The sequence below is a fragment of the Emydura macquarii genome, unplaced genomic scaffold, assembly GCF_026122565.2.
Source record: "Emydura macquarii macquarii isolate MOO-44397 ecotype Brisbane River unplaced genomic scaffold, CSIRO-AGI_Emac_v2 contig_2994, whole genome shotgun sequence".
In the NCBI taxonomy this organism is placed as follows: domain Eukaryota; kingdom Metazoa; phylum Chordata; order Testudines; family Chelidae; genus Emydura; species Emydura macquarii.
The window spans coordinates 811,456-838,821 of NW_027133131.1; the positions used below are offsets into that span (position 1 = coordinate 811,456).

At 56.8% G+C, this 27,366-nt stretch overlaps 1 protein-coding gene across 1 annotated transcript; it reads left to right on the plus strand.

The window, feature by feature from the left end:
- The first annotated feature begins 14,226 nt into the window (after positions 1-14,226).
- On the plus strand, positions 14,227-18,509 carry ANKRD33 (ankyrin repeat domain 33). The gene is made up of 4 exons (XM_067529568.1): positions 14,227-14,526; positions 15,080-15,209; positions 16,358-16,498; positions 17,749-18,509. Exons 1-4 carry the CDS (start codon positions 14,227-14,229, stop codon positions 18,507-18,509), a joined length of 1,332 nt encoding a protein of 443 aa, XP_067385669.1.
- Positions 18,510-27,366: the final 8,857 nt, after the last annotated feature.

Here is a 27,366-nt window from a genome sequence, read left to right on the forward strand (position 1 = left end):
ATCTGCGCCACCAGCAATACAATTATCGCAGGGGCAGTTTCCTCCCCTTCCACATTTCACAGAGGTCTTGCACAGCTTCCCTAAATTACTCCCCACACACATGGGACCTGCGATGGCACCACCTCTCTTTACGTAGAACTATGGCTCTGGAATTAGCAAGTCTAATTTCCTCTTCCCCCCACCCCCTTCACCCCCCAAAACAGAAATTGAAATTGATCTCTGAGCTTCGGTGCTGGCCAGCTACAATTTAATCAGAAACATCTCTCTCTTTGGTTCTATTTTTTTTAAACCCTAAGATTATAAATTAAAAAGACCAGTGTCAGGATGGAAATGATAGTGGTTAAAATACCCTCCTCTGCTCTGCTCCTACCTTCCAGTTATTAACATTTGGCATAACATTCACAGAAACCTTTCTCTGGCTCTGCACAGCTATCCTCATTTTTGGTTTGCTAATTAATGACCGATTTCCCCAAAGAACTTAGCTCCCAGAAGCTCCATTGTGACAATGTGCCGAGCCGGTTTGACTCTAAAAATCCAAGGCCCCAGTCCTGCACACCATTCCCAGGGGGCAAACCTCTGCCTTGGAGAATTTCCTTCCTCCTGCTTCATTCTCGAACCATTATTTGATTTGGTCTAAAAATAAAATGTAACTAAAAACCAAAAACCAAACAAATCTGAAAGACTTTTTGAAAACCTTGGGACCTGATTCTGCTCCTATATTCATGTAAGTCAGGAGAGACTCCTCTTCTCTGGGAAACAAGCTCTGTTAGTTAAAATCCTGACAAATACATGTTAACATGCCTTTGTTTAGACAAGGTGGCTTGTAATTTTAACATGTTAGCTGGTCAATGTAATCCTCAGTTTTAATTTGTCCAGTGAACATGTGTTCAAGAAAGCATGCCTTGCATACACTAGATTTATCAACAGTCTTAATTAGCCCATTCTAACACCACACCATTTATCCTGGTCTAGACAAAATCTTGCAGATCAGATCCTGCCTGAAAGCCCCATAGGCCTGATTTTCCAACGTCCTGCACCTTAGGCAGTCTTTTCCACCAGTGCAAAGCGAGTTCTCAAACAGCTGCTTTGATCAGTTACTCCTTGGAAACTCTTTAGTTTAAGGAAAAGAGGAATATTTTAAAGCAATCCTCGCCGTATTTTGACTCGTCAATATACAACATTAATCACCTGACCAGCGGTTGTTTGGAGAGGCGGGGGGGATTGTGTCTATGGTGCAACTTTCAGTGTGTATCAGAAACATGACTGGAGCAAAATGGTGCCGAAACTGGCTAACGGAGGCCTCAGAGGATCCCAAAATGCCTGCCCCGTTCCAAGCGACTGAGCATCGTGCTCTCAGACAAGGCACAGCGAAGGGAATGAAATAGGGCTGGGCAAAAGTTATTAATCGACAATGGGTTTGGACAACAAACAACAACAACAGAAACGGCTTTTGGCAGGAAATGAGAACATACATCAGCAATTTGCTTATATTGGGGTTTTTTCCTCCCAATTTTTTGGACAAAACTTGTTAAATCAAAACCTTTCATTCTCCTCCAGCTGCTACCAGCCTGCTGGCAGCTTCCTCCTCCTATGCTTCTCCCCCTGCCTTTAGGGAAGGCAGGGTTTAAGTACACCTGGACTAGCCCTTCATTGGGTCCAGGTGTCTCTAATTGCCCTGCAATCATCTCTCCCCTGCTTGCAGGAAAAAGGGTTTTTGGCCTTCTAGTGCTCACACTCTGGCCCTGGTATGCCCTTTTGAGGCCCTCTGGCCTGGCTTTATCACAAATACATTGCCAAATGCTCAACACCTTGCATGTTACGGCCCTCAGGCCAGCATCACTAGAGCCACTAGAAAACTAACGTCCCACTAAAAATTCTGCCCCCAGTAACATTGCCACGACATCTGCGCCAGCCAGGTCATGACCTGCACATTGGCCAGTCCGCTCACTGGCACAGAGAGCCTTGCCTACGCACAGCCTTGCCAGCGTTAGTTAAAGCAGTGTAACCAAACCCGTTTCGTTAAATCGCAGCAATCGCCTGCATGGACAGTGTTATTTCAGTCTAAGAGTGGCTCATTTTGGTTTAGCTCAAACCTGTTCCTAATCGACTTAACTGAAACAGCCATAAGCCCAGCTTACACCAAACGCCTGGCATCCGCGTGGCAGGCTGCACCCATTTCAAGGCTACGTCTACATTTGAAATGCTACAGTGGCAGATCAGTGTAGACACTCACGCAGTGCCGGGAGGGTTTCTCCTGTTCTGTAATTAATCCATCTCCCTGAGAGGTGGCGGCTAGGCTGACAGAGGGCATCTGGTCCTGTCGCTGTCTACACCAAGGGTTGGGGCATGGATTTGTCACTCCCCGAGAAGTGGCTATGCTAATGTAAACTTCCAGCAGAGACCAACCCTAAACCAGATTAAGTTTCCCTCAGTCTGGTGCAATTCTCCATGTAGACAAGCCCTTAGGTTGTTCTTTTCAAAGGAACCTAAGGATGTTATGTGCCCACTGGTTTTCCCTGCTATTGCTGGTCAATAGGAAGACCTTGTCTACAGGCGGAGTTATTCGGGAATAGCTATTCCAAAGCCTAATGAACTATTCCTGCTTAACTCCTGGTGTAGATGCTCCTATTCCAGGCTAAAAGTATTATTCTGAATTAGTTTAATCTCCTTTGGAATCTTATTCCACGTTGAGAAGTTCCAGGGGGGTAGCTGTGTTTGTTAGTCTGTGTACAGCCAAAACAACGAGAGTCCTGGAGCCCCTTAAAGACTAATACATTTCTGCAGGTATAAGTTTTGCAGCCCATGAAAATGTATGCCCACAGAAATGTGTTGGTCTTTAAAGTGCCACGGGACTTTCGTTGGTTTTATTCCACTTTAAATTCACACCCTACCTTAATCCAAATTCATTTCTAAGTGCAGCCAAGCCCTGAGGAGGATGGTGCTTCTGGGTGCTATCCTGGGGTCCTCAGAAGGTTTAATATTGTAACTGATGAGCAGGGGGCAGAATCAGAACAGCTCGGCTGTGTGTTCTAGACTCTATACTGCCAGCAGTTAATAATGAAGACTCTCATTTAATTAAATGGGAGAAGGGGCCTGTGGTTTTGGAACAGGAAGGCCCAAGTTCTGTCCCCACTGTTGCCCAGGAAGTTCTGTTGCAGCAAGGGCTGCTGCTCCTCCAAGGGCCATGGCTGTGCTACTATACAAGTGTCGATTGCTGAGCTGGTAGAAAGCCTTTTTCTGTTGAGAACTGCACCCAAGAGAAGCTCTGCTGCTGTATTCTGGGATCTGTTTTCCACACACAGGCAGCTGCCAAAGCAGCCTGCACAGCGCACCAGTGGCGGCTGTAACCAGAATCTCTGATTAACGGTATCAAATCAATAAAGCTCTGCAGACTTGACTCATAGCCCAAGCCGTCCCTGCATCAGCCACGACCTTCACAGCCACAGGACTTAGGTTAAACCTGGACCAACCCCCCATTAGCCCTGTAACGCTAGCGAGGTTGGAATAAGGCATTAATTGATGGTGTGGTAATTTAATGCCAAATCTGCTGGGGAGAACAGAGGGCCAGGGATTGGCTGGGTGTTGTTAACCACGAATCACCTGCACAGATTCCCAGACAGTGGTGAGCAGGGTGCTGGGGATGTGGGTTCTGTTTTTACTCTGCCTGTGAGTGAGTCACTTAGCCTGTCTGTGCCTCAGTTTCCTCTCCCACCGTTTCTCCCTCTGCTATACGAGGACGGTGAGCTCTTTGGGGCAGAGACCGGCTCTCACTCACTGTGTGTCTGTGCAGAGCCTGCCCCCAAGGGATCCTGAGCTCAGGTGGGGGCACTAGGCACAACAGTAACACAAATTAAACACACTGACACACACAGTTGAAAGGTTCTGGTGCCAACTAGTTCATGGGGATAGTAGAGAAAATGTCATACGCAAACCCCACTTCATTCAGCCTCCCCTTTCATTGCTGGGGCATTTCCCCTAAGCACCAGCACTACAAACCTGCCTTAGGAGCCAAGCGTCCCACCGAGCTCCTTACACGTCCTGCAGCTTTGAAACAGCCCTAGATTCTCCTATATTCACGCATCCCTAAGCCATCGCTGTCCGTGGAGTGACCCGCGGGCAGAGTTTCAGCTTGCAGCAGGAGCATTGGCCTTGTCTGTGCTGGATTTTCAAATTAAGTAAATTGCATTCGTGCAACACATCTGCACTAAGGGGTTGCACCAGAGCAGTGTCAGACATTAGCAGCTAACGAGCCCCTCGCTAACGACCCTGCTGCAGCAGGAGGGAATCCAGCTCATTCTCCCAGAGCTGTGTGGCTCCCACAATGGCAGAAGGGACATTGCTCACGAAAGCCAGCAGATGAGATGGCTGAGCCTCATCCGAAGCCGCTCTGCAGCACGAGCAAAGGTCTTATTAATCATCAGCATTGCAGAGTGCGCCGCTGCACGGTGCTGTACACGGCCAGATCCTGTCCTGAACTGCTGACAATCTAAGGACGCGGGACAGGCAGAGGGTGGCAGGGAAACAACAGCGCAGGCTGGGGAAGTGATTTGGCCAAGGTCCCCCAGCGGACCCAGGGCAGAGTCAGGATAGAACTGCTGACTGGCAGAGCAGTACTCCACCCACTGGGCCGCGCTGTCTCTCCATGCTTGTCACCAGCCCTGCTCCAAGACATCCGAGGTAACCCAGCCAGGTTCAGTACGAAGAAGGAAACCCCCTGAGGGGCCCCAGGAGGCCTGGGATGCAACAAAGGGGGTTACTGCAGCCACCCCAAGTCCTGGAGGAAGGCAGCGTCCCGCCCTGCAGCACCGCAGTGCCAGGAAGGTGATGGGCAGAGTGTGACAAATGTTCTGACTCCATTGTCCTGCCGGCCTCGTCTCTTCTTCAGAGCCTGGCATTCCTCCGCATGCCCCGCTCCCCCAGTCTTGTTCTGGATCTCGGGGACTTTCCATCAGTCAACTGGGAGCAGGCACCGAGCTCTGTCGGGCTGTGGGGGGTGCAGGGAAAGGAGCCGTTCCCCTTCAGCAATTGGCTCTTCAAAGCCGTGGGTTTCCTGGCAGGCTTCCTGAAATAGCCACGTCTTCGCCCACAGCCCAGCCACCTGCCTGCAGGCCCAGCCCGGAGTGCAGTGAGCGGGCGCCCCAAGAGACGGCTGTCGGTGGGGATCGCCGATGGGCCGTGTGCGGGCAGATGGCACTCGGGAAGGCAGAGCCTTGGTCACTGGTTTTCTGGGAGCAGCATGAGAGGCTGCCATTGTGCCAGCTAAGGGTGCAGCCTTCTGCCCGCTGCTCAGCTGGGAAGCCCAAGGGCTGCTACCCGGTGCCCACCACAGTCCTAGCGAATTACTCCCACCAGCCCCTGGCGGCTGGGTTACAGGAGCCACGGCCCAGGCAGACTCCCAGGGCGAGCAGCAGAGCTAGGAAGGGAATCCAGGGCTCCTGGGCCAGCAGGTCCCGGCTGCAGGAGGGACTGTGAGCACAGGGTCCCGGAGGCAGAGCCAGGCCAGCAGGCCCTGGGAGGCTGCTCTGTGCACGGGGTTACAGGGCAGGCAGGTTGCATCCCGCCAGACACTTGCACCCCAAGCTATTAATCACCCCAGTCCACAGATGGGCCCACCCTGCCCGGGGGCCCTCAGCCTTTATCCCTGCGTCCTGCTGTCTGGCTGGGGAACGCCCCTCTTCCACAAATCACAGTGGGCCACACCTGGAGGGGAGGCCAAGTGACCCCAAGCCGGGGCCGTATGGGACAGCCAGATGCCCTGAAAGGAGAGGGCCACATCACTAGGGGCCGTGACCGCCCCATGGCCTGGTCTCCCAGAGCTCGGCCAGCGGGAGGTGACCAGCGGCAGGCGGGGTGCGGGGAGGACAATGTGAGCTTGTCCGGCCGGCTGCTGGGCTGAACCCCACCCTCCTGTTCCCGTCCCTGCGGAGGGACGAGTCGAGAGGTTCTGTGCTCCACAAAGAGCCACTGTCTGGGCGACATCGGCTCTCCGCCGCTCCGGGGCTCATTGATTGTGTCAGGCATAGAGACCACCGTGCTCCACTCCCTAGCCCCATAAATCTGTTAGTCCCGCCGGGCGCTCCTCCTGGCTCGAAGCCTCACTGAGCCGCACGGCTGCTGCGCTCCTCAGCCCTGCCCCCAGAGCCTGCCCCCCCTCCCGGAGACAGGAGCGGCTGGCTGGGTGACTCCCGGCTGGAGCCAGGCTCCGGGCACGCGCTGTCAGCCCGTCGGTCGAGGGGGGGTTATTCTAGTCAGAGTCGTGCCAGGGCAGGAGCTTTCCGTTTTCCAATAAAAAGTTGAAAGTTTCTGTGGGGAAAGAAACCCCATTTTCAAACCAGCTCTAGAAACATCAGAGATGGGGAAACTGAGGCACGGGGAGGGGAGGGGACTGGACTGGCCCGTGTCACACAGAGAGTCAGTGGCAGGGCAGCAATTACAGCCCCTGCCTACCAGCCACATGACACCGTCTTTGCCTCATCCATACGGCTCTCCCACAGCCTCTGCCAGAGAACGATCCAGCTCCCCCCATGGCGCCCAGGAAAGGGCGCGCCGCATGCAACGCCTGCACCAGCAGCAGCTCTCGCCAGGATGCCCAGGAAACAGGCCCACTCCTGCAATGAGCATGCCTGTGCTCAGCCTACCCTAGCCTCCTGAAACGTCTCTGGCTCTCTGTGTGCCTGGGAGGGGTTAGAGCCTCCCAGTCTCCCACAGATCGGGGGAGGACCCTGGTTTGAAGCTGCTTTAAGATGCGGGGGGCCATCGCAGGGAGGCGTCACAGGGGCCTGCATGCATTTCACAGGTAGGAGGATCCCCCAGGAAGCAGGTCGAAGAGAGAAAGGAAAAATAAGTGCCTCCCTAGTGACCCGCCCCCAGCACCACGGACCCAACCCAGGCTGCTTTTTGTGGAGCTGGGATGGTTAGTGCTGGACCTTTCTCCCATCCCCCTCTGGGACCACAGCCCCCCTAGGAATTACCCAGCCTGCGAAGGAAATCCCTGCAGGGGGCACTTGGAAATGGGGTGGGGGAGCAAGGCACCCAGGGAATGGTGGAGAACTGCGGTCCCCAGACAGTCTGGGACTGACCCACTAATGCCATGTGTCGCCGCGGGGACCTCCTGACGCTGGTGGGGCGCAGCCTGTCCCTGCAGCTCCGCGGCTGGGAGCCCACAGTCCTTATTCGCAGCCAGGTGCACGGCTGACCCAGCCCTGACCTGGCGTGCGCAGGGCCGGGGTTAGGGAGCCTGGCCTGGGATCTAAATCAATGGCTCCCCACGTCCCCCCGTGCTGAGTTATTACGCCTGGTTTGTGATGGAGATGACCGAGCAGCGTGGGCCGACTGCCCTGGGTGAGACCACCAGGCTCGGGACTTCCCGTCAGACCCTGGCCAGGAGGTGAAAGATCAGGGCTTTATTGCAAAAGCTGCTCAGCCCCTCTCCACGTCTCGGGAGCGCCAGCCCGTCAGGCGTGATTTAGTGCATGCGGGGTCCGTCTGGGGAGTGAGACACTGCTCAGCTCGAAGCAAGACTCCCTCTGGCCAGCCCAGTCCAGTGGGGAGAGCAGGTTCGTGGGGGGTCAGGAGCCTAGGTCCTATTCCCAGCTCAGCTGGGCATTCAATATAGGATCCTGGTCAAGTCACTGATCCTGCTCTGTGCCTCAGTTTCCCTCTCTATAAACTAGAGAAGCCCCCAGGAATGGTCACACCCGGGTCCCTCTGTAGCCTGCCAATGGCAGCTGCTTGAGGAGAGGGGGCAATTCTGGAACAACTTGCCCACACGGGTGGCGTCCCCGAGGCCTGGCCATCAGTGCATGACTTGTGTCCTGAGGCAGGAGGGCTCATGGTGACCGAGGAACCCTTGGCAGGATTGGTAGCACCCTGCCCACCTCTGCGACATGCCCTGAGACCCTGCTTAGCTGGAACTGCAGCAACCATGGCAGCAGCGGGGCCCCTCCCTTGCTTTTCCACCCCCCCGTCCCACACACCCCACCCTTTAAACAGGGCTGCTGTTGTCCCATGAACTCTCCCGGGCTGTGTGCTGCGAGCTGGCAGAAGGAGCTGGGTCGCCAGGCCTGGCACCTGAGCTCCTTCTGCAGGGTCGACACGGGTAGCAAGGGCACAGCATTGTGCTAGGTGCTGGACAGACACGGAACAGAGCAGCCTGCAGCCTGGCTCTAAACTCCTCTTCCAGTTCTAAACTCCAGCTGTAAACCCACTGCGCTGACGCTGCTCCCCGCACAGAACGAGAACAGTGCAGGGGGGACCTGCCCTCCCGGCCCCAGGCCGTCACTTCCCCAACGGGCCAGCCTTGCCAGCGGAGTTACTGATGCAGCGAATCACAGCCCGAGAGCACTTTACCGGGCGGCCCCTTCCCACACAGGAACTCTGCGCGCAGTGCAGGGTGTGGGGGCGCGGTGGCGGGGGCAGAGGGGGACTGAGCTGGCCAAGCTGCCAGTCAAGGCCCCGGTTGCTGGGTAGCTGCCACATTGTCCGTCATGCTCAGTTAGGAGATTAGAACGCAGGTTCCGCAAGGCTGCTCCTCTTTACACCCAGGGTGTCCTGGCCCGGCCCCCGGCCCGGCTTGTGGAAGCTGCTGCTCGCTGCCCGGCAGGGGAATGACCCGCCTGCAGTTAGTGAGGGCATGAGCTACCGCGCCAGGGTCATGCCCACAGTCCAGCAGGAATCCCGGCTCTTTAAGGGGGAAGCTGGGAATGGAGCAAGCTGCCACCCAGGGTCCTTCCCATATGGCGTGAAAGAGAGCAGCGGTCGCAGAGGCCACGGTCAGAGCACAGAGCTGGGAGCCGGGGTCCGGGATGCACCACTGACCACTGCCAGCGCCTCATTGTGCCTCAGCCTCTCAGCGATGACGCCCTCCTGCTCCTCAGGGACTGTGAGGTCAGTGCTGAGCTTTGTTTCAAATGCCGAGGATCAGAGGAAATGGTCCCTAATAACCATCCCGTTGCCCAGCTGCAGCCTGCCCCCATCTCACCTGCTCCAAACGCCAGCCAGGCTAAGGATGTCTGCATGGCTGTGTAAAGCAGAGGCCTGGCTTGCTCTAGTGCAGCTCCCTGGGCAGTTGCCGGGAAAGTCACGCCGGTGCAATGCAGTCTGGGGGCTGCACTAAGGCCAGGAGCCGCAATCGGGGAGCAACACCGGTGCGAACCCCAATGTGCAGTGAGGTTAGACTGTCTAGAACTTTGATACCATGGCTCTTTGTTTGGCCTCCTTCTCAGCTCCTGGGGGCAGGGACCATCTGCTTGTTCCGCGTTTGTACAGCGCCTGGCACAGTAGGAGGGGAATACAAAGGCTCAATAACGGTGCTGCTCTCACGTGGCAGCGATTGGCGCTACCTAGAGGCTGCTGTGACATCTGCCATGGCTGGCTCTTATTTATTTGACACATGCAAGTTGCTGGCGCAGGCTCGGGTGCTCCCCCTCTACCCAGCTAACGAAGGCCCCATCCCACAGCCCAGCGTGAGGATCAGTGCCCTGCTACAGCTGAACCTCGCATGTCAGCAGGGGGGTTACTCGTGGCTCTCTCCAGGTCCCCTCGCTGTCCTGCCGTCATGTCCCAGGCGTGGGCCGAGGCCCGCTCAGGGCGGGAGGGGAGCTCGGTCTCCAGGCCCTGCTCAGCCCCTGGTTTCTCTCCAAACTGCGACATGGAGACCCGTGCACTAGGAGGGCCTGGACCAAGACCCCCAGAGTCATCGCATCACGGGCCACCCATGGCCACGAGACCTCTGCCCCCTCTTCACTGAGCTGCTGGTGAGATTTGCGGGGCAGCGGCTGCGTTTTTACAGCACCAGCGACGGCAGGACAATACAAATCACAACCCACCCCCACCGCCTGTGTGTGGGGCGACGAGAGAACAAGGGGCCCAAGGCGAATGACTTCTCCATATGCCCCAGTGCAGACAAAAGGCACCAGAGGAAAGAGTCCCCCTCCCCCACAGCAGGAACTGCAGCAGCATCTGAAATCAGCTTCTCCAGCCAAAGAGGCTCCCTTTGGAGATTCCTGGCAGAGACCAAGATGTGTGGCTGGCTGCACCAGGAGAAGAGCCGGTGTCTCTGAGCCGCCTCCATCAGCCTCCAAGATCGATTGAAGCATGGGGAGGGCTCGGACCTCCAGCACTAACCGCTCAGCTTCCCAGCACTGTCGGCCCTGGGGGCAGACGAGGAGCCAGCTACTGTTCTGTTGTAACCAGGCGGCAAATGGTCCCAGGCCCTTCATGTTTGTATCTGCAGCAAACAAGAGATGCTGGAACAGGGCAGGGCAGGGCCCAGCCGCCTTCCAAGGGTCTCTTCTTGCATGTGGAGGGAAGGAAGCCAGGCCTATGGCAGCCCAGCTCTGTCCCTGTCCGGTGGCACCCTCTTGCGGCCGCTGTGGGTACCACACAACAAAACAGGAGCAGGAGAAGGCCTGCTTCTCTTTGGGCCATGATGGAGCATTATTGTCCCCATCCTCGGTTCGGGCGCACGTGGCAGAGGCGCCAGGCTGCGCACCAGCACGGTAGGCGCAGGCCGAACACATGGGAAGTGGAAGAGTTTGCAATCCAAACAGAAGAGACCAAGGCAGGAAGAGTTCTTCCCCCCCCCCCCCCCCGCGTACGGGCAGCAGGAGCCGAGATGCAAAGACCACGCAGGGAGTCAGTGACGGCGCTGAGACTTGAACTCACATTTCCTGAGTCCCCGCCTGGCACCCGACCACCAGGCCGGCCTGCCTTGCTCGCCAGCAGGGTCCAGACTGCAGCTGTGCAATGTCCAGTGCTGCATGGACAGGCAAACCCTCCAGGCCCTGGCCACTCTCCCCACGGGGTCTGGGCCCTGCAGAGCTCCCAGCGGGGGCAGGTGATGCAGAATGTAAGTCTGGTGCTATAATAAGCCAGTGCACCTGTGGTGAGGCAGGGCTCGGCATCCCAAGATCCCTGCTGTGACGTAACCTGCTCAGCTCTCCTGCCTGAGCAGGGACAGATTATCACACACGGCTCCCTGCGATAACCCTGTAAGCCATAAAGCCGCTCCGGGCCTTGTCTTGTGATAAGAGGGCTGGGGAAGGTTAGATAATGGCCAGAGGGCAGCACGTGGCAGCAGGACACAGGGGCCTACATCACCACCAGGACAGGCTGCTGCCCGGGATGCAGGCAGCTTACAGCAGCCCAGCCAGTCACTGCAGCATTACCTACGACTGCAGGGGGCTCCTGCTGCTCCAGGTGGGCAACAGACACTGGGCAGCTCAGGGACGTCTGTGAGAGCCAGAGCGTTGGCCTCTGGTCTCCTCAGCCTGCCCAGTGCAGTAGCAAGTGGACCTTCCCGCCCAATCACAGGAGCTAGGAGCAGGGCTGGTGGCCACTCTTACCGGTGGTATTAAATGGCCAAGGGCCGGGGGCCCCTTCCTCTCCCAGCCGGGTGGGGGCCCGGCCCGTGGATGCATAGGAGACCCCGGGACTTGCAACCTGGCTCCTTTTGCGCACGCAGAACTCACCTCTGTGCACTCCCCATGGGGACGCACCCAGCCGAAGGCTCAGGGGAGGAAGGGGCCACGGCTGTGAGACCATGCAGCACAGTCAGCAGCAGCAATAGCTGCCCACGCCCTGCCCTGCTGTGGTGAGACTCGTCTCCCAGGCCCACTCCCCCTTTAGCTTCACCTCCAATGCCACCAGCAAAGGGACCCACTAGCACCCAATGGGACAGTGGCTTGAACAACGGAGAGACCTCTCTGCTAGGGTCAGGACCGAGACCCAGCAAACTCATGTCACGCATGAGGCCCACTTAGCCATGAGATGGTAGCAGCTCCCAGTCACTATTGACCCAAGCTGGATTTGAACTAGCAACTGAGGGGGAAACCCTCCGTCTGCTGGGTCCCCACAAGCCACCCTGTCCCCTTGATTTGGGAAACAAAACCTTTTTAAAGAGCAAGATGGGAGAGGAGACGGCGAGCTTCTTCGGGAGTCAGGGCCTGGCCAGCAGAGATGCTCTTGTCAGTCCCACCAGGTGCCTTTGTCAGGGTGGCCCAAAGCAGGTGAGCTGGCACATGCAGAAAATGCGCGTGCACCCGGGGGTTAATTTTCACACGCAGTTGTGCAGATCAGATACTTCCCCGTGCAAGTGACCCCGTGTGCAGCTACTCAGCCGTCTGCAAGCTGCAGCAATGGCACGTGCAAAGAAGGCTCTGAGCTGCACACCCCAGGCGGTCGCCCCGTCGGACCCCCAGAGCCTGAGCTGGATCACAGCGTCCTGCTCTCGGAGCGAGGCGAGTGTAAACCACACAATGAGAGCGCAGCGGCCACCCCCTTCTCTGGCTAAGGCCACCAAATCCCGCACATGCCTGCCTGATCCTGCTCAGGGCCATTTTAAGAAGCGGTTTAATTAAGGTGCCTTGCCTGGCTAAGCCCACAGCAACGTGGCAGCTGTCACAACTCGGGAGCCCAAATCACAACCCGGGGACAGGGGAGACGGGAACGTTTCCCACATGCCTCAGTGTCTCCGAGAGCTCCTCCGCCCAGCTGGAGCAGCGATGAAACCCAGCGGCTGAGGGACAGGCATGGCAGAGCGGAGCATCCCCACATACGCCCTGGGAGGGCGAGAAGAGCTTCCCCTGTCCCTGAGCCGAGAGGCAAACCCTGGCTCGGCGTTTCCAGGGATTTCCTAGGCTTTGCTGGACCAGATCAGAGCAGCAGGGACCGGCGTCAGGTGCAGCTGGGAAGGGGCAGGAGACCCCCTAACGGTCAGGTAGGCAGGAAGCTAGTCCTCACTCCCGGATAATGTCGGCGTGGTGGGTGGCAGCCCTCTAGCTGCCAGGCCTCCTGGGGCACCCAGCTGGGGGCAGGGAGCGCTGTGGGTGAGTGGGCATTGTGCAGGTGCGCACCGGGAGCAGGCACCCAACGCAGTGCCATTCTTCTCACTCATTCATTTGCTCTGACGCCTGCTTTGGCTCGTGGGTCGTCCACTTTGTAGCCTGTCGACTGAGCTCCTTGCCCCCCAGAAACTCCTCGCACCCTCCGCCCACCCCACCCCCGTACGCCCTGTGGCCCCTCTCCTTCAGAGACTCCCTACGCCTGTCTGCAATCTCCCCCCGCCGGGGCTCTGTGGGTCCCCCCTGCCTTCTTCTCCCCACCGCTACTCGTCTCTGCTGGCAGGGGAGTCATTCATGGGGTCACCATATTACACTAGTGTTACGTGGGGATGGGCAGAGCCCAGAGGGGGCTCCTTACGCTGGGAGGGGGGTGTTCGTGGGTAGCAGGCAGGAGACCTGGACCTGGGGATTTAATTTACCCCTTCAGTGCTGGACTCAGCCCAGCTGTGTCTGAGGAAAGGGGTTTTGCAGCTGCCATGTTCTCTTGGGTAGGGATGAGTGGGGGGTGGGGGAATAGAGGCTCTACCTCCGCCCCCAGTTAATTGAAAGCAATGCTTCACTCAGCTGGAGAGCCGGACAGGTGGGGCAGCAGAGGGGCTGTGTGCCCCTGGCAGAGTACAGCACTCCCACACGCCTCGAGGGTGCTCGGGTGCAAAGAACAAGCCCTTGTGCTGGGGGCAGGGAAGCTGGCCAGTGCGGCAATGGCCCAGCCACCGGGGCAGCGGCACTGCCATGGCGAGGCGGCACTGCCTCCTCCCCAGCCCCTGAGGGGAGGAACAAGGCTTAAGACCCAGGCCAATGGCAGTTGGGGAGGGGAACACACGGGTACCCCCATGGCACGTGTGCGACTCCCGGCTTGGTTCCCGTAGCCCAGAGGCTGGGTGCGTGGGTGCTGCTCTGTGCACCGATGGCTTCCGCAGCCAGCTCTGGGCCCGGGCCCAGCCTCGCCGCGCTGCTCGGTGATTGGGAGGAGTCCATCCCACTTTGGCGCTGAGGGCGAATGGAGCCGGGTGCCGAGATCAGCCTTTCGTGCCAATCCCAGCTGCCCCTGTGGCCGGCCCAGAGAAGCAAGAGGCCTGAGGCCGGGCCAAGGGCTCCCTCAGCCTCAACACGGAGCGACTAGTCCCTGGCACCAGGCAACCCTCTAGTTGACCCCTGAGGTCTCTTCCAACCCGAATCTTCTAGGGCTCTAAGCCATTGGCAAAGGTGGGGGATCTGGGCCTGGCCTCACGGACCTAGATTTGCCTTGCAGAGTCACCGCCCGGGCGTGAAGGGCACCCAGAGGCGGCCAGGCCCCTTCTCACACAGGCAGAAGGCTGCAGGATTAGGGTGGGCATGTGGTGCTGCGCCAGGCCCCGCTGCCTCTGAATGGGCTGGATGCCAGATGACAGCCGTGGAGGAGAGCGTGCTGCAGACCTGGAAGACGAGCCAGGATGCTGAGGACCCAGACCTGCACTACGAGGAGTCGGAGGAGTCAGAGGAGGAATCCGAGCTCTCTGACATCAGCAGCATCCTCTCCGATGACTCCGTCTACCCCTGCTATGAGCCTGCCCCGGTCGCAGATGGCAGGGAGGAGCTCAGCTTCTACCAGTGCTGCGCCAGGAACAACGCCACGCTGCTGCAGGAGAAGCTGGAGCACGGGGTGACCCGGAAGGAGGTCACAGAGCTGGATATCAACGGGAGGGTGAGTGTTCCCAGGACAGCCGGCCACGCCATGGACGGGTGGTGGGACACGCAGCCCACGGAGCAGAGACCAGGGTGGGATTCCTAGTGAGGCTACTGCTCACAGACAGTCCCAGCGGCTCCCCCTGCTCTCCAGCTCACTCCACAGGGCCTCCCTCCATCCCTCCTTGGACCTCAGCAGCTGCTAAGGCTGGATCCAACCTCATGTCCTGGCCAGGTGCGTTGTGGGAGGGGCAGAAGGTTTTACACCTGCTGGAGGCATGGCAGGATGGGGCAGGAGGTAGAATACTGGGGCTAGACAGACCAATCCAGCACCGCCCGCAGGCAGGAATAACAGACTAGACAGGCTTCTGGTGTGACCCTTCCCTACACGCCTGTGGGTTCTCAGCAGCAGACCCCAGCGCAATAACGTCTCTCATGCTAGAAACCATTTTCCCATCATGCACTCCGGCAGCACAGGAGAGGGTAGGCAAGGGCAAGCGCAGGGAGGGGCAGAGGTATGGTGGGGAAGACGCCAGTTCATTGACACACTGGATCTGAACGCTCCTCCCCAGAATGGGCTCATGGTGGCCTGCTTCAAGGGCTTCGTGGACATTGTGACCGTGCTGAACAAGTGCCCCTACACAGACATCAATCACCAGGATAATGACGGGAACACGGCGCTCATGATTGCTGCCCAAGCAGGTAGGAGCTGCAATGTGCTGGTGCCAATGCTGCACCCAGGAGCTGTCCAGAGTACAGGGGCCTGGAGCACTCACTGACATTAAAGGGCAGTCAAAGAGGCAATGTCCAGTTAACTTGTGGAACTCACTGCTGCAGGGATATTATTACAGAGGCATGTTCTCAGCTACCCCAGTGATGGGTGCATTAACAATGTCTAGTTTCAAATTTGAAGCCCACTCTCACCCTCATGTTTTTCTCTTTAAGGGACAGACCAGGTCCCCAGACTAGTTGCCCATGACAAATAATCAGAAGTAGCTCAACAGCATTGACTGGAAAACAGCCTCCTTTTTAAGGAGTTCAGCCTAACACAGCTATTCTACACGGGCAGGTCAGCTTATTTTGCCTGGACACAGAAAATGCAACAACTCCTTCACCCTCCCCGCCAGCAGAGGACCAAAAACCACACAGAAACTACAGCTGACATGTTCATAGAAGTCAGAACGCCTGAACCTGCAATCAGGGACCATTACAGTAGCACAGTTTTTAAAACATGAAGTAATTTAATTCAAAAGTTAAGGTTCTTACAACATTCCCTTGGGCACACAGCACCCCTGACAGTATGGTGCTATTTAGCAACAGAAATATATATCGGACCAGATCCTGAACTGGTGTAAATCAGCAGAGCTCCACTGACGTGAGTAAAACTACAGTTATTGACACCAGCCGAGTAGCGGTCCGTTCGGTTGCACTTTTAGGGCCTGATTCTCCTAACTTCTTCATGGCTACTCCCAATGGACACCACGGTACTGGGGAAGAGAAGCAGGATCGTAATAAAGTAAATGGAAGGAAAACGTGTCCCTTATGTGTCACTCAGCTGTGTGCCCAGCATTTTAGGAAGCTGCACGCTTGCAATCTTTCCTGTTTTACCTGTACAGAGGGGCTGATGCATTAACTAAGTTTTTTGCATTTAATTTCCTGACTTTTTTAAAAGTCCAACACACACAATTGCTCTGGTTCACTTCCCTGTAAGCACCGCACTGGTGCTCTCACGAAACACACGCCCTAGTCACACTGCTAATGCATGCAGCCTTCAATGAGTGGGCACTAAATAGTCATTTCTTGTTACCTTTGGAAATTCTAATGCAGTTTCTCTCTCTCTGACTGTCAAGGACACATCAGGATAGTTAACTATCTCCTGAACTACTACCCCATGCTGGAGATCGAGAAGAGGGACATCCGGGGTCTGACAGCGCTGATGAAGGCGGCAGTGCAGGGGCGGAACGAGTGTGTCACAGCGCTGCTCATGGCAGGTGTGTTGCTTTCTCAGGTGTCGTGGGGAATTGCTAGGCCAGGACCTAGCTTAGGAAAAAAGCGATTTTTGACTCATTTAAACATCCTAGCAAAGATGAGGCTGTTGTGATTTGAACATGTGAGCTCACCCCACACAGCAGTTATTCTGGTTGGCTAACACATTTTAAAATGACAACTGCCGTGTCTTCCCTAGGATTTTCACTTGAGTCAAATATACTTTTTTCCTTGGCTACGTCTTCACGGCAGGGAGGCGTTTTCGCATGGACCGCCCCGCCAAGTCAAACCTTAGTGGAGACAAACCCTGTGATTTTTACTTCAACACAGCTCATCACAGTTATTCCAAGGTGAGGTGTATAGGGATGACCTCAACTGGCTATTCAGGTTACGTCTACACTGCAAAAAAACCCCAAAACCCTGCAGCAGCGAGTCTCAGAGCCTGGATCAGCTAAAAATAGCCGTGTGGATGTTCAGGCTCAGACTGGAGCCTGGACACTGAAAAGACTGAATATAGCGGGGCTCAGAGCCTGCGCTCCAGCCCGAGCGAGAAGGTCAGAGCTGCTATTTCTAGAGTTAACCGAGAGAGCACGCTTGAATGTAGCTGGCTCGGGTACCAGCCGCAAGGAAGCTGAGCCGCCGAGGTCCTTGGTTCTGTGCACAGGCTGTGCTGCGCCAGGATTATTACAGCTAGCGTGGGAACATCTACATTTGGTGCAACCACACCTTCAGCTGCTGCATAGATGGGGCCCTCAGCCTCTTCCCAGGGGGCTCTTTCGAAGCAGGGAATGCGAGTGACTGAAGTTAGAATCCAGCACATAGCTCTGAGCAGCACGTTGCTCCGTGGTCCCTGCAACCATCTAGTGCTCCTTCCATGCGTCATCAATAGATCTCAAAGTGCTTTCCTGAGCAGCTCTGTATCATTATCCTCATCTCACAGATGGGGAAACTGAGGCAGAGAGGTGCAGCAACTTGCTCATGATCACTCATCAGGCCAGGCTGGGAGTAGCTCCCAGATCTCCTGAGTCCCAGTTCAGCGCACCATCCACTAGGTCACACTGCCCCGCTTCAGTACGGTGAAGATTTTTCACACAAAGGTTCAATTTTGTCCTAAAAGCCTTTTCCCGTCCATGAAACCTGCAACGAGGAAGTTTGGAACAATCCTGCTCTTGGCTTCCAACCCAAGCCATTCGCCAACATGTGCCCCAGGGGTCCATTTTTATAACAGGCCCTTTCTTTACCCCTGTGTTCTCAGGAGCTGACCTCACGGCGGTAGATCCTGTCCGGAGGAAGACGGCCCGGGAGTGGGCAGGTCTGACTGGGCGCTTTGAGACCATGGTGCAGATCCGGAAGATCCTGCAGCGCCCCCGAGCCGAGCAGTTCAGTGACCACTACCTGCCCGAGTGGCCAGCTTTGCCTGAGCTGGTGGCCAAGGCGTTGGTCACTAAATCCAGGGGGGAGAGGCTGTTGGAGAAGATCTGCTCCACATTCAGCATCAACTTCCCCCATGACCCTGAGGAGGACGGAGTGATGGACCACATGGTCAGGATGACCACATGCCTGGCCAGCCCCTTTGTGGCCACTGCCTGCCAAACCATCTGTCCTGGGAGCCCCCCAGAGGTGGGCAAGCTGAGGCTCTCGGTGCCGGAGATCCTCAAGGAGTACACGCCAGATCCCGATGCCAAGTCTGAGCCTGGCTCATCCTCCTGCAATGGCCAGGCTGTTCCAGAGACCCGCCTCCTGGTCCCGTACCAGAGCACCACTGGCATGATGAGCTTCCTCCCCCTGTGGCTGCTGCGCAGGAACAGTGTCTTCCCCGGGGGCCACATCCCCAAAATCAAACTGATCAAGTCCTGCTCGCCCCCAGCCTGCAGGAAGGAGATGCCGCCACGTTCCAAGAAGAACCGGCACAGGCTGGAGCTGCCCCAGTGGAAGTACAAGGAGCTGAAGGAGAAGAAGAAAGCGGCTGAGGCAGAGGAGAAGAAGACGACAAAGTGCAAAGGGAAGAAGTCATAGGGGGCTCCCAGTGTGACCGCTGGCCCAGGGCACCTGCAGACACACGGGCCCTGTCTTTGTTTGGGGGCTGCCCTGCTCTGAAAGGGCCTTTCAACGAGGGGCAGGTTAGAGAGCAGCCAGCTCGCTCTGCAGGGAGGAGACGACACAGGCAGCCTCCAACTGCCTGCAAGCGCTCAGCTGTACCCCACTAAAACCCGGGGCCGCCACGCTCCCGCGCCCTGCCCGCCCACCCCCAGAACTCAGCCCCTGGCCTGCCCACCCCCATAGCCTGTTACCCAGAACCCACCCCCGGGCCCTGCTCAGCCCGTTCCCTAGAACTCCCCAGGGCCCTGCCAGGACCCCAGTCCTTTGTTACCCAGAATCCCTTTGGGGCCCTTTCCAGTCCCCCCACGCTCTGTTACCTCCACCCAGTCCCCTGCACCGGTGCCCAGAACTAGCACTTTATTGTATGAACTCCATGGACTTGAGTCCCTGCCAGTGCCCGCTCGCCAGGTGCTGCTGGAACAGCTGCTCCAGCGCGCACAAAATGCGCCTGCTGCCCCAGAGCCGGAAATAACTGGGACTGACAAAACCTGGGCAGAAAAAGGCCAGAGAGTTGCACTCGTGGGGAGTTGGATGCTCGGCCAGAGGAGGCAGCTGCGCTGGGCTGGGGCCTCTAGACGAATTCATCATTTTTGTAACTTTGGCCTCGGAGACGGTTCACGTCGTGTAAGGAACAAACCGTGCCGGGATGTGGCTGCTGAGGGTGCCCCCTCGCGCTGGCGTTGGCAACGTAAGGTACCGGGCCATTCCCCCAGCCCTGCCACGCTGGGAGCCACGCCCAGGCCGGAAGCCCGTCTGTGTCCTTGGTGCCAGGCAGCTCCAAGGGCTCTTTCAAGTTTGTAACAGAGGAAGGAAACAACCAGGAACATTCCAGAATGGGGTGAATTTTTGTCCCCTCCCCCATGTTATTTAGGTCCTTATCTGTCAGAGATTTCATGGAATGCTATTGTTTAAATTAAACTGAAAGTGGTTGCCAGGAGCTCAGCGTTTATGACTAGACCAGAGCACAGCAGCTATGCTTAGAGCTCTTTTCACTAGCATCTTCCACCCAGGGCAGCCAAGAGCTTCATGGACATTAAACTTCCCAGCTCCAGGCTTAGCCCCATGTCACACAGAGCGGTGCAGAGAAGCCAACTGACCCTCCCAGGGTCACATCGCCAGTGGCAGAGCTGATACAACCCAGGAGCTCCAATTCCCCTTCTGGGACTACCCCCCTCCCCTCTTACAGCTGACACTACAACCCGGAAGTCCTGACTCCCTGTCCCCAGCTCCAACCACTAGACCCCACTCACCTCCCAGAGCTGGGAACTGAACCCAGGAATTCTGCCAGTCACCTTGCTCTCACCCCTAGACCACATGGCCTTCCTACATCTGAAAACAGAACCCAGGGAGTCCTGGTCCTGCAGTGCTTTGCGGGCTGCTGCAATTCCCATTTGCTGCTTTGCTGAATTAAATATCCTATGAGCTCGAGAGGTGCAAAGACACAGCAACCAGGTCAGAGTGTGCTCTGCAGACAGCTCAGCACAGCTCCCCGCGGCTCTGCAAGAGAGGACTCCCATTCATCTCACTTGATACAGGTCATCCTGACAAGACAGAATCACACGTTAGCTAATGTACAGGACCCCAGAGTCACTTCACATCTGTAGTGGATATGCAGCCACCGCTGGGGAGCAGCACAGTGCAACAGATGGAGGCAGGATGGTCTCATACCCAGTTCAAACTGCAGAGGTCACATAAGGAGACAGGCTGTAACACCTCCAACGGGAACGCAGCTACACCAGTCCATAGCTACACCAAGTGCTGGGGGGCTCTTCACCAAGCACAGTTACAGCCGCCGGGAGGCAGCACTCTCAGTGCAGTAACAGAACAGGGCGATCTCCACCTTTTCCTTTCTGAGTCCCTCCCCCCCAACATGCTATAAAAACTCCATGACCAGCCTGTGCCAGGACAACTGGCTTTCTGCATAGCCAGTAGCTTGAAAGCCAGGGCCGGCATTAGGGGAAAGCAGGGCAATTGCCCAGGGCCCCACACCACAGGGGGCCCCAGGAAGCTAAGCTGCTTGAGCTTCGGCTTTCTGCCCTGGGCCCTAGCAAGTCTAACGCCAGCCCTGCTCTCTGGTTTATTTAGGCACCCCCTGAAACATGCTCACGGACCCAGGCTGAGAACTGCCGCTCTGCTGAATTACCAGCTCCGGGGTGTTCCTTGAGAGCACCTTTCCCAGTGGTGCTACACCCCAGCTGGTGCTGGCAGTGCACCCGAGACAGCAGCAAGAGAGGGTCAGAGACAAATCCATACACCCTCCACCTCCGCAGCCCCCCACCGGGAGGTGAGCAACGCTGTCCCAGGAGGATGCCTGCTAGTCCCTCGAACTGGCTTTGCCCCAGCAAGTCAGATTTCTAGCCTGGCAGGTGGGATAAATTCCCTCCCGCCCCAGTATGGATTGAGCTGGCTTAATCCCATTGAGCTGTAGGCTAATGCTAGATTACAGATGGGACAAAACCCAGGGCTGGAGCCACCATGGCAGGGACTCTTACGGAGCCTGGCCTCTTGCATCTGAAATAGACAAGCTAGAAGGAACTGGGTTTTTTTCCTTGCATGCACCCATGTGATTCATCTCCCCAGCCAGCTGCTTAAGGCCCACTCTGACACCACCCAGAGGTAGGTCTGTTCCTATTTTGCAGATCAGGAGACACAGGAACGTAAGCAGCTCATCAAAGGTCACATGGCAACTCTGGCCTCTCGCTGCGCTGATAACCAGAGCCCACTCCCCTCCCGGAGCTGGGAATGGAACCCAGGAGTCCTTGGTCTCAGCCGCCTTCTCTTGTAACCACTAGCCCACTCCTCCCAGAGCTGGGAACACAACCCGGGAGTCCCGTCTGCCAGTTCCCTCCGGTAACCACGAAACACATTGTCTCCTTCTGCAACCATTCATTTTGAAATTGAGGACAGCAGGCCTGTTCTTCAATCACATTACACAATATGCCCAAATGGCGTCCAGCCGGAGCTTCCCAATCACATCTCATCTGCCACGCTTCAGGTAAGATACAGCGTGTTGAAAGCTATCCCCACACACCTAGTGATCCAGCCGCAGTAGCGATGCTAGTGTGCTCTGGGACACCGGAGATTAGTAGTTGTTATAACTTATAAAGAAGCAACTTCTGCTCAAAGTGGTAAGAGATTGTCTGTTGTCAAAAGACACACAATAAAGCTGAGTTACTGCCTTAGAAACAGAAGGGTCAAAGAAACGTGGAACAGACTCAGTGACCCTCTGGTCTCCAAGATCTAGAGATATGAGCACAGGAACCGAGCAGGCCCTGAACAAACTGCAGCTCCATTCGCAGCACCCTGCAGAAGTTCCTGTGTTTGGTTCTTGAGCCAGAACGTGACAGCTCCACACCTACCTCAGAACAGGGCCAGCTGTTGTTCTAGCCGGCCAGAGAAAGCCAGGCAGTGTCAGGGGTGCAGCACGGCTACGAACTTAGCCTGCTGAGACTTTCAGTTAGAGGCTGCTGCTGACTTCCCGGGTCTGCAGGCGTGTGCCTAGCCAGGTTGTTCTATCCACAACACACCAGATACCACCCATTGCTGGGGAGGGCCAGGTGCGCAGAGCATTGTGGGCATGGGTGTATAACAACCTGTGACTTGGGGGGCCGGGTCTCATTTTGCTGGGTGCTATGCATGAGGTCTCTGCCCGGAAACATTTATACCCTAAGAACCCTAGTGCCCACCCATCCCCCCAGCTGCTCCTGCCTGCTTCTCTAAAATAGCCCCCTGTGGTTTCGGTTGCCAGTGTTGTGTATTGCTGCTGTGCAGATGCTACACCGCAGCTGTGTTCCTCTCCAGAGGTGGCTGCCTTTCAGTGATGGGAACAGCAGTCCCTCCTAGGGCTGTCATAAGGATCTAACTGATCTTCGGTGGAACGTTTTGGGATTCTTGGAGGGAAGGGCTTATGGCTATGGGGAGAGCTGCTCATGCTGCTACCCTGCCTCCCTTGGCTAATCCTCCCTGTGTTGTTTCCTTCCTTTGCCAGCTTGCTGGTGCTGCACGCAGACGGGCTGGGGGCGGATGGCACATGGAGCAGGCAAATAATTGCTCTGCATGTGCAGCAGCTTTGTGCTGATGGCGGCTGGGGGAAGGGAGCGCAAGGCACCGGGGAGAACAGGAGCATCTGGGAGAATCTTGGAGTTTTGCTGCACAAGTGCTGCATGTGTAAGACCCAGAAGGGGAATGCATCCTGCTCTGGGGTTATTGTAACCATGGACTGACCGGCGTGTGTGTCCATCTCTGCTTTCTACTGCTCCGGTGTGCGTCAGCTGCGTCCAGCAGTGGAGGGAGCGTCTCCAAAAGAGAGGCTGTTTTTGGAGGTGGACAGTAGCAGAAATCTTGCACCAAGGCCCTGTCCTGCTGCAGTTTCCAGCCTGGCCTTGCACGCTCACCATGCTTTCATGGGCCCGCTATTGTGGGGAACTTTCCTGGCTCATGCACTACCCCGGTGGAGCTGGCTAGCGAAAGGATCTGAGTCCTCGCTCCCACTCCCTTTCCCCAGAGACCAGCCTGACCACGAGGACTCCCCTCCCACTCGCCTGTGTGGCAGAGTCCCCGTAACCCCGATAAGGCTGGGCCCAGGGTCCCTGGAGGCTTGAGCCCCCCATCTTGTTGTGGTCACTTAGGACAGGGGCTAGGGTGTCCCCACTCCGGGGGGCTCTCTCCGCACTGAACGCTTCCCTGACCCACTGAGCGATGCAGCTAGTTCAAACAATACAACTTATTAACAGCCACCAATTAAAATATTCGGGGAAACGGGGAAGGTTAAAGGACAACACCTAATGTCGGCCCAGGGGCCCACCCAGCATCTCTGGGGTGTGAGGGACGCTCCCCGTCTGCGTCTCACACGGCCCAGGCCCCGGCTGCGCTGCGGGGAGGCCGCGGGCCGGACACGTGCCCTCCGGCATTGGGGGCAGGGCCCTTCTCCCCAGTGTCGCCCCGTCGGGGTCACGGCCCCCCTCCCAGTCCGGCCCGGCTGGGGGCATCTCCCTGCGCCGGGCCCTGCCCAGGGCCCCTCACCTCGCTCTCCCCGGCGGCTCACTCACTGCACCAGACTCCGGCTCTGGCTTCGGCTCCGGCCTGGCCTCCCAGAGGCTCCTCAGCCCCGGCCCCGGCTGTCTCCATAGCTCGGCCCGCTCTCCCAGGCAGCGCCAGCTCACAGGGAGGATGGGACCCCCGGGCCCTGTCAATCGGGCTGACCTGGAGCGCTGGCCTCTCCCCACTGGCCTGGGGCCTGTCCGGCTCAGGGCCCTGACTTCTCCTCGGCCCGCACCCTGCCTTGGTGCTGGGAGATGCCCCCCAAGCACGCCGCTCGGTGCCAGAGAGGGGCCCGCAGCCCCCTCACAAGGGGGCCAGTCGCCGTGTTTTCGCAAAGGCTGCGGGACGTCGCCTGCAGTTGGCTCATCCCCGTGTTTAGTCTCTGTTCGCAGATCTGGCCTTGCGGGCCCTGGCTGACTCCTTTCGCCTGCCCAGATCCAGGGTTGTTGTGGAGGGGGCAGGGTTGGTTTCCAGGGTGTTTTCACGGGGGTGCGTGCTGTAGCACTCAGGCCCCTGGTTGTGTTCATGGGCTGTGTTCAAGGGCTGAGAGCCAGCTGTGGGAAGAGAGTGTGTCTTAGGGCTTGTCTCCACTGGGGACAAAAGCGTGTTTTTCATGTGTGTGTGTGTTAAAACGATCATAGGTAGAGCAGCAGATGTCGACAGAACCCAGGAGGCCTGCGCCCAATCTCTGCTGTGGTTTGCAACCACTGAAATAAGCCATCCCCTGTGCCTCAGTTTCCCCACCTGGGACTGTGGAGATGATTAGCTACAGCATGGGGGCTGTGAGGATTAGCTAAAGGGTATTTGTGAAGTGTTTTGACGTCTTCAGAGGCGTGGCGTGTTGTCCTTCAGTCTCCGGCTGGTTAGCTTTGGTCTCAGCTGCCTTTCTTTTTGCAATGTCAGGAACCTGCTGTCTCTGTTCCTATGTCCCAAACATCTGTTTCACAAACCTCAGCCATTTAAACCTAGCAGGAGCACCTCAGAAGCGTGTCTAGTCTGGCACCCTTTTGTCTCTGACAGCCACTTCAGAGGAAGCATGAAACGTTTATCACCGCCTGTCGTGCAATGCTACACCGTCCAAGTGTCATGGGCTCCATAAGGCTAATGCTTCACGGAGATTCTCCTCTCGCTCAGGTGACAGGGACCTGTGCTTTTTGTGCAGGATGGGCTGAGTGGCCATTGTCTGCAGTGTAATGACAACTGGGAAGCTCCCAGGGTCTTGCTTCCCATTGCGTTATGAGTTGCATGCTGGATTGTCTGTGGCTGGGGGCATGTTGGTCCAAAGCCTTTTTAAAAGTCTTTTTTTATATTCCTCCAGTAACTAACGAGTTAATGACCCCACCCCCGAACTCAGCCCTTTTAAAAAATAAACCAGTGGAGCTAATATTGGAGCCAACGCACTCTCTGCTCGCACGTAGGAGGAGGGTCAGCTCCAGAATTGGCTGGTTAGGAAGAAATTCTTGACTCCAGTTAGAAAGACAACCAGACTGCTGTCATTTCTCGCTGTCTGAACTTTCCCATCCCGTTCCCTTTGGGCCTGCTAGTCAGAGACTGGACAGGGCGTAGGTCCTCAGCCTGCAGACTCTGACGCACGTGCTTCCCGTTAGCCACGTGAGCCATCCCAGTGATCTCGGTGGGACAGCCTGAGTGCCTGAAGTTAGGTGTGACACAGCATGCTGCAGCCATGGAACAAGTCCAGTACATGAGTGATTCAGGAATAACCTTGGGGGCTTTGATCCCCATCAGGCAACTGAGATTTCAGGCCAGGAACAAAGCTAGTTAATGTGATTAGGGAAAACAGGGTCTGGGAAGGCAGGCTACCTGCAGGTACAGCCTTCCTCTCCCTGTCAGCGCAGCAGCTGCATCCTCCTAATCAGACTGAAACCGTTTGTTTCCCATTCAAGGGACTCTGGCTCCACACAATTCCTTCCCCTCTTCCCCCCCCCCCCTCCGAACCTGCAATGGGACTGAAATCTCCCGGTGGTTAGAATAGACAAGAACCTTTCACAGAGAAGGTTTGAAATTAGGGCCATTTCCGTTTCACCCAAGTTTTTAACAGCCGCTGTTCAGGTCACATGCAATCTATCAAAATTAGCGGGTGGGAGCAAAACAAGCAATGATGCCTCCAAGGTTTAGTGATGTGGGTATCACTGCAGCACCTGAGAGTCAGGACGCCTGGGTCCTATGCCCAGCTCTGGGAGTGGTTGTAATGCAGTGGCTCGAGCAGAGCACTGGAAGCCAGGACTAATGGCAGAGAGCCTGCAGGTAAGCAGCTTTAACTCAGATTGAATTGTGTGAGCCCGGGATGCTGCTATGGAGGTCTCATTTCTTCTCTGAAGCATGGTTTTGTGTCTACATTGGGGCCTGATTGTCCACTCACTAGGGCAGCTCTGAGTTAAGCAGAGCTGCTCCCGGATGAACCGGGAGTGAGAGAGCAGTGCTGGACCCAGTGGCTCCATTTCAAAGCAGGATGCAATGCCAATGCAGCTGTCGCTGGCCTCCTTCTCCTTACCCTAATGAAGGAGTGCCGAGGCCAGGATGAAGCAGCTGGGGAGAGGCCTGAGGCTGGATGAGGGCTCCCTGAATGTGAGAGAGGAAGAGGGTAAATCAGCTGACTGTGAGCATGACCCATGAGAATGATTGGAAAAGGACAAAGGGGAAGTGATGTTTCCGGTCCCCATAGAGCCCTGCTAGCCAGCCCCACGAGTCCATCGCTGAAGGGAAATTCTAGAGACGTTTGTGGTTAGGCCGAAAGTAACCCCCTCTCCTTCCCCCGTGGGAACTTGCCCACCAGGGTTAACACCGACTCTTGAGAAAATGGCTCTGCAGTCTTTGGGAGCAGGATATGGCATCCCACGTGAAAGACATCACCTCCAGCAGCAGCATTCGGCAAAGACACGGGGGTCAGCATTCTCTGAAAGGGGAGAGCGCCTGCACCGTGCCCCCTAGCCCTGCCCTGGGGCACTGGGAGAGGCCTCGAGCCCCTCTGTGTAGCACAGCGCCCCTCAGGGATCACTGGGGTCACCACTGACTGGGAGGGGCGAGCGCCCCCTTCTGAGTTACTTGCATCACTCCCTGCAGCCCAGCGCTCCTAGAGCCACCCCCGGGCTGGGGTCTGCAGGGCTCCGTACCAATAAGTTGGTAATAACGAGTTCCTCAATTCCCTCCCAGCCCCACACACTGGTCGCCCACAGAGCGGTCCCGACTGAGCTACCAACATCACTCCTGTCCGCTCCCACGCGAGCCCAGTGAAATAAGTCAGCTTTGTCGCTGCCAGATCTGTAGGCCCCTGGATGCTCCTTAAGGAGACTCAATGTATTTCCCTTTGTCCAGATACAGGCCAAGGGGCTGGGTTTGGTCTGAACATGGGGAACCCCAGGGGAGGCCGCCCACCCACACACTGGTGGGGGGGACTGTGTAGCCGGGGGTGGGGAGGGAGCATCAGGAGAACAATGGAGATGGAGCAGGGGCCCGGTGTGTGCAGGAGGAAGGGAGCCTGGCTGTGGCTGTATGCTCAGCAATAGGAAATGCTTTATTAGCTGGGAGTGGTGGAGAAAAGCCAGGCAGGAAGAGGCAGTAATAAGAAACATTTTTGACTTCTCCCACATCCAGAGCTCAGAGATCTTGCCAGACTGCTGCGTTTGGGCAACAGGGAGAGAGAGCTGAGTCCCGTGAGGCTGGGGAGGGAACCTAGATGCCCACACCCCTCTCCACAGCTGGGACAGGCGACAGC

What these genes read in the sequence shown, in the direction of transcription:
- ANKRD33 (XM_067529568.1), top strand. Translation starts at nt 14,227, where the DNA reads ATGACAGCCGTGGAGGAGAGCGTGCTGCAGACCTGGAAGACGAGCCAG. An exon ending in AGCTGGATATCAACGGGAGG is followed by an intron (nt 14,527 to 15,079) that starts GTGAGTGTTCCC and finishes GCTCCTCCCCAG; the next exon opens with AATGGGCTCATGGTGGCCTG. An exon ending in CACAGCGCTGCTCATGGCAG is followed by an intron (nt 16,499 to 17,748) that starts GTGTGTTGCTTT and finishes CTGTGTTCTCAG; the next exon opens with GAGCTGACCTCACGGCGGTA.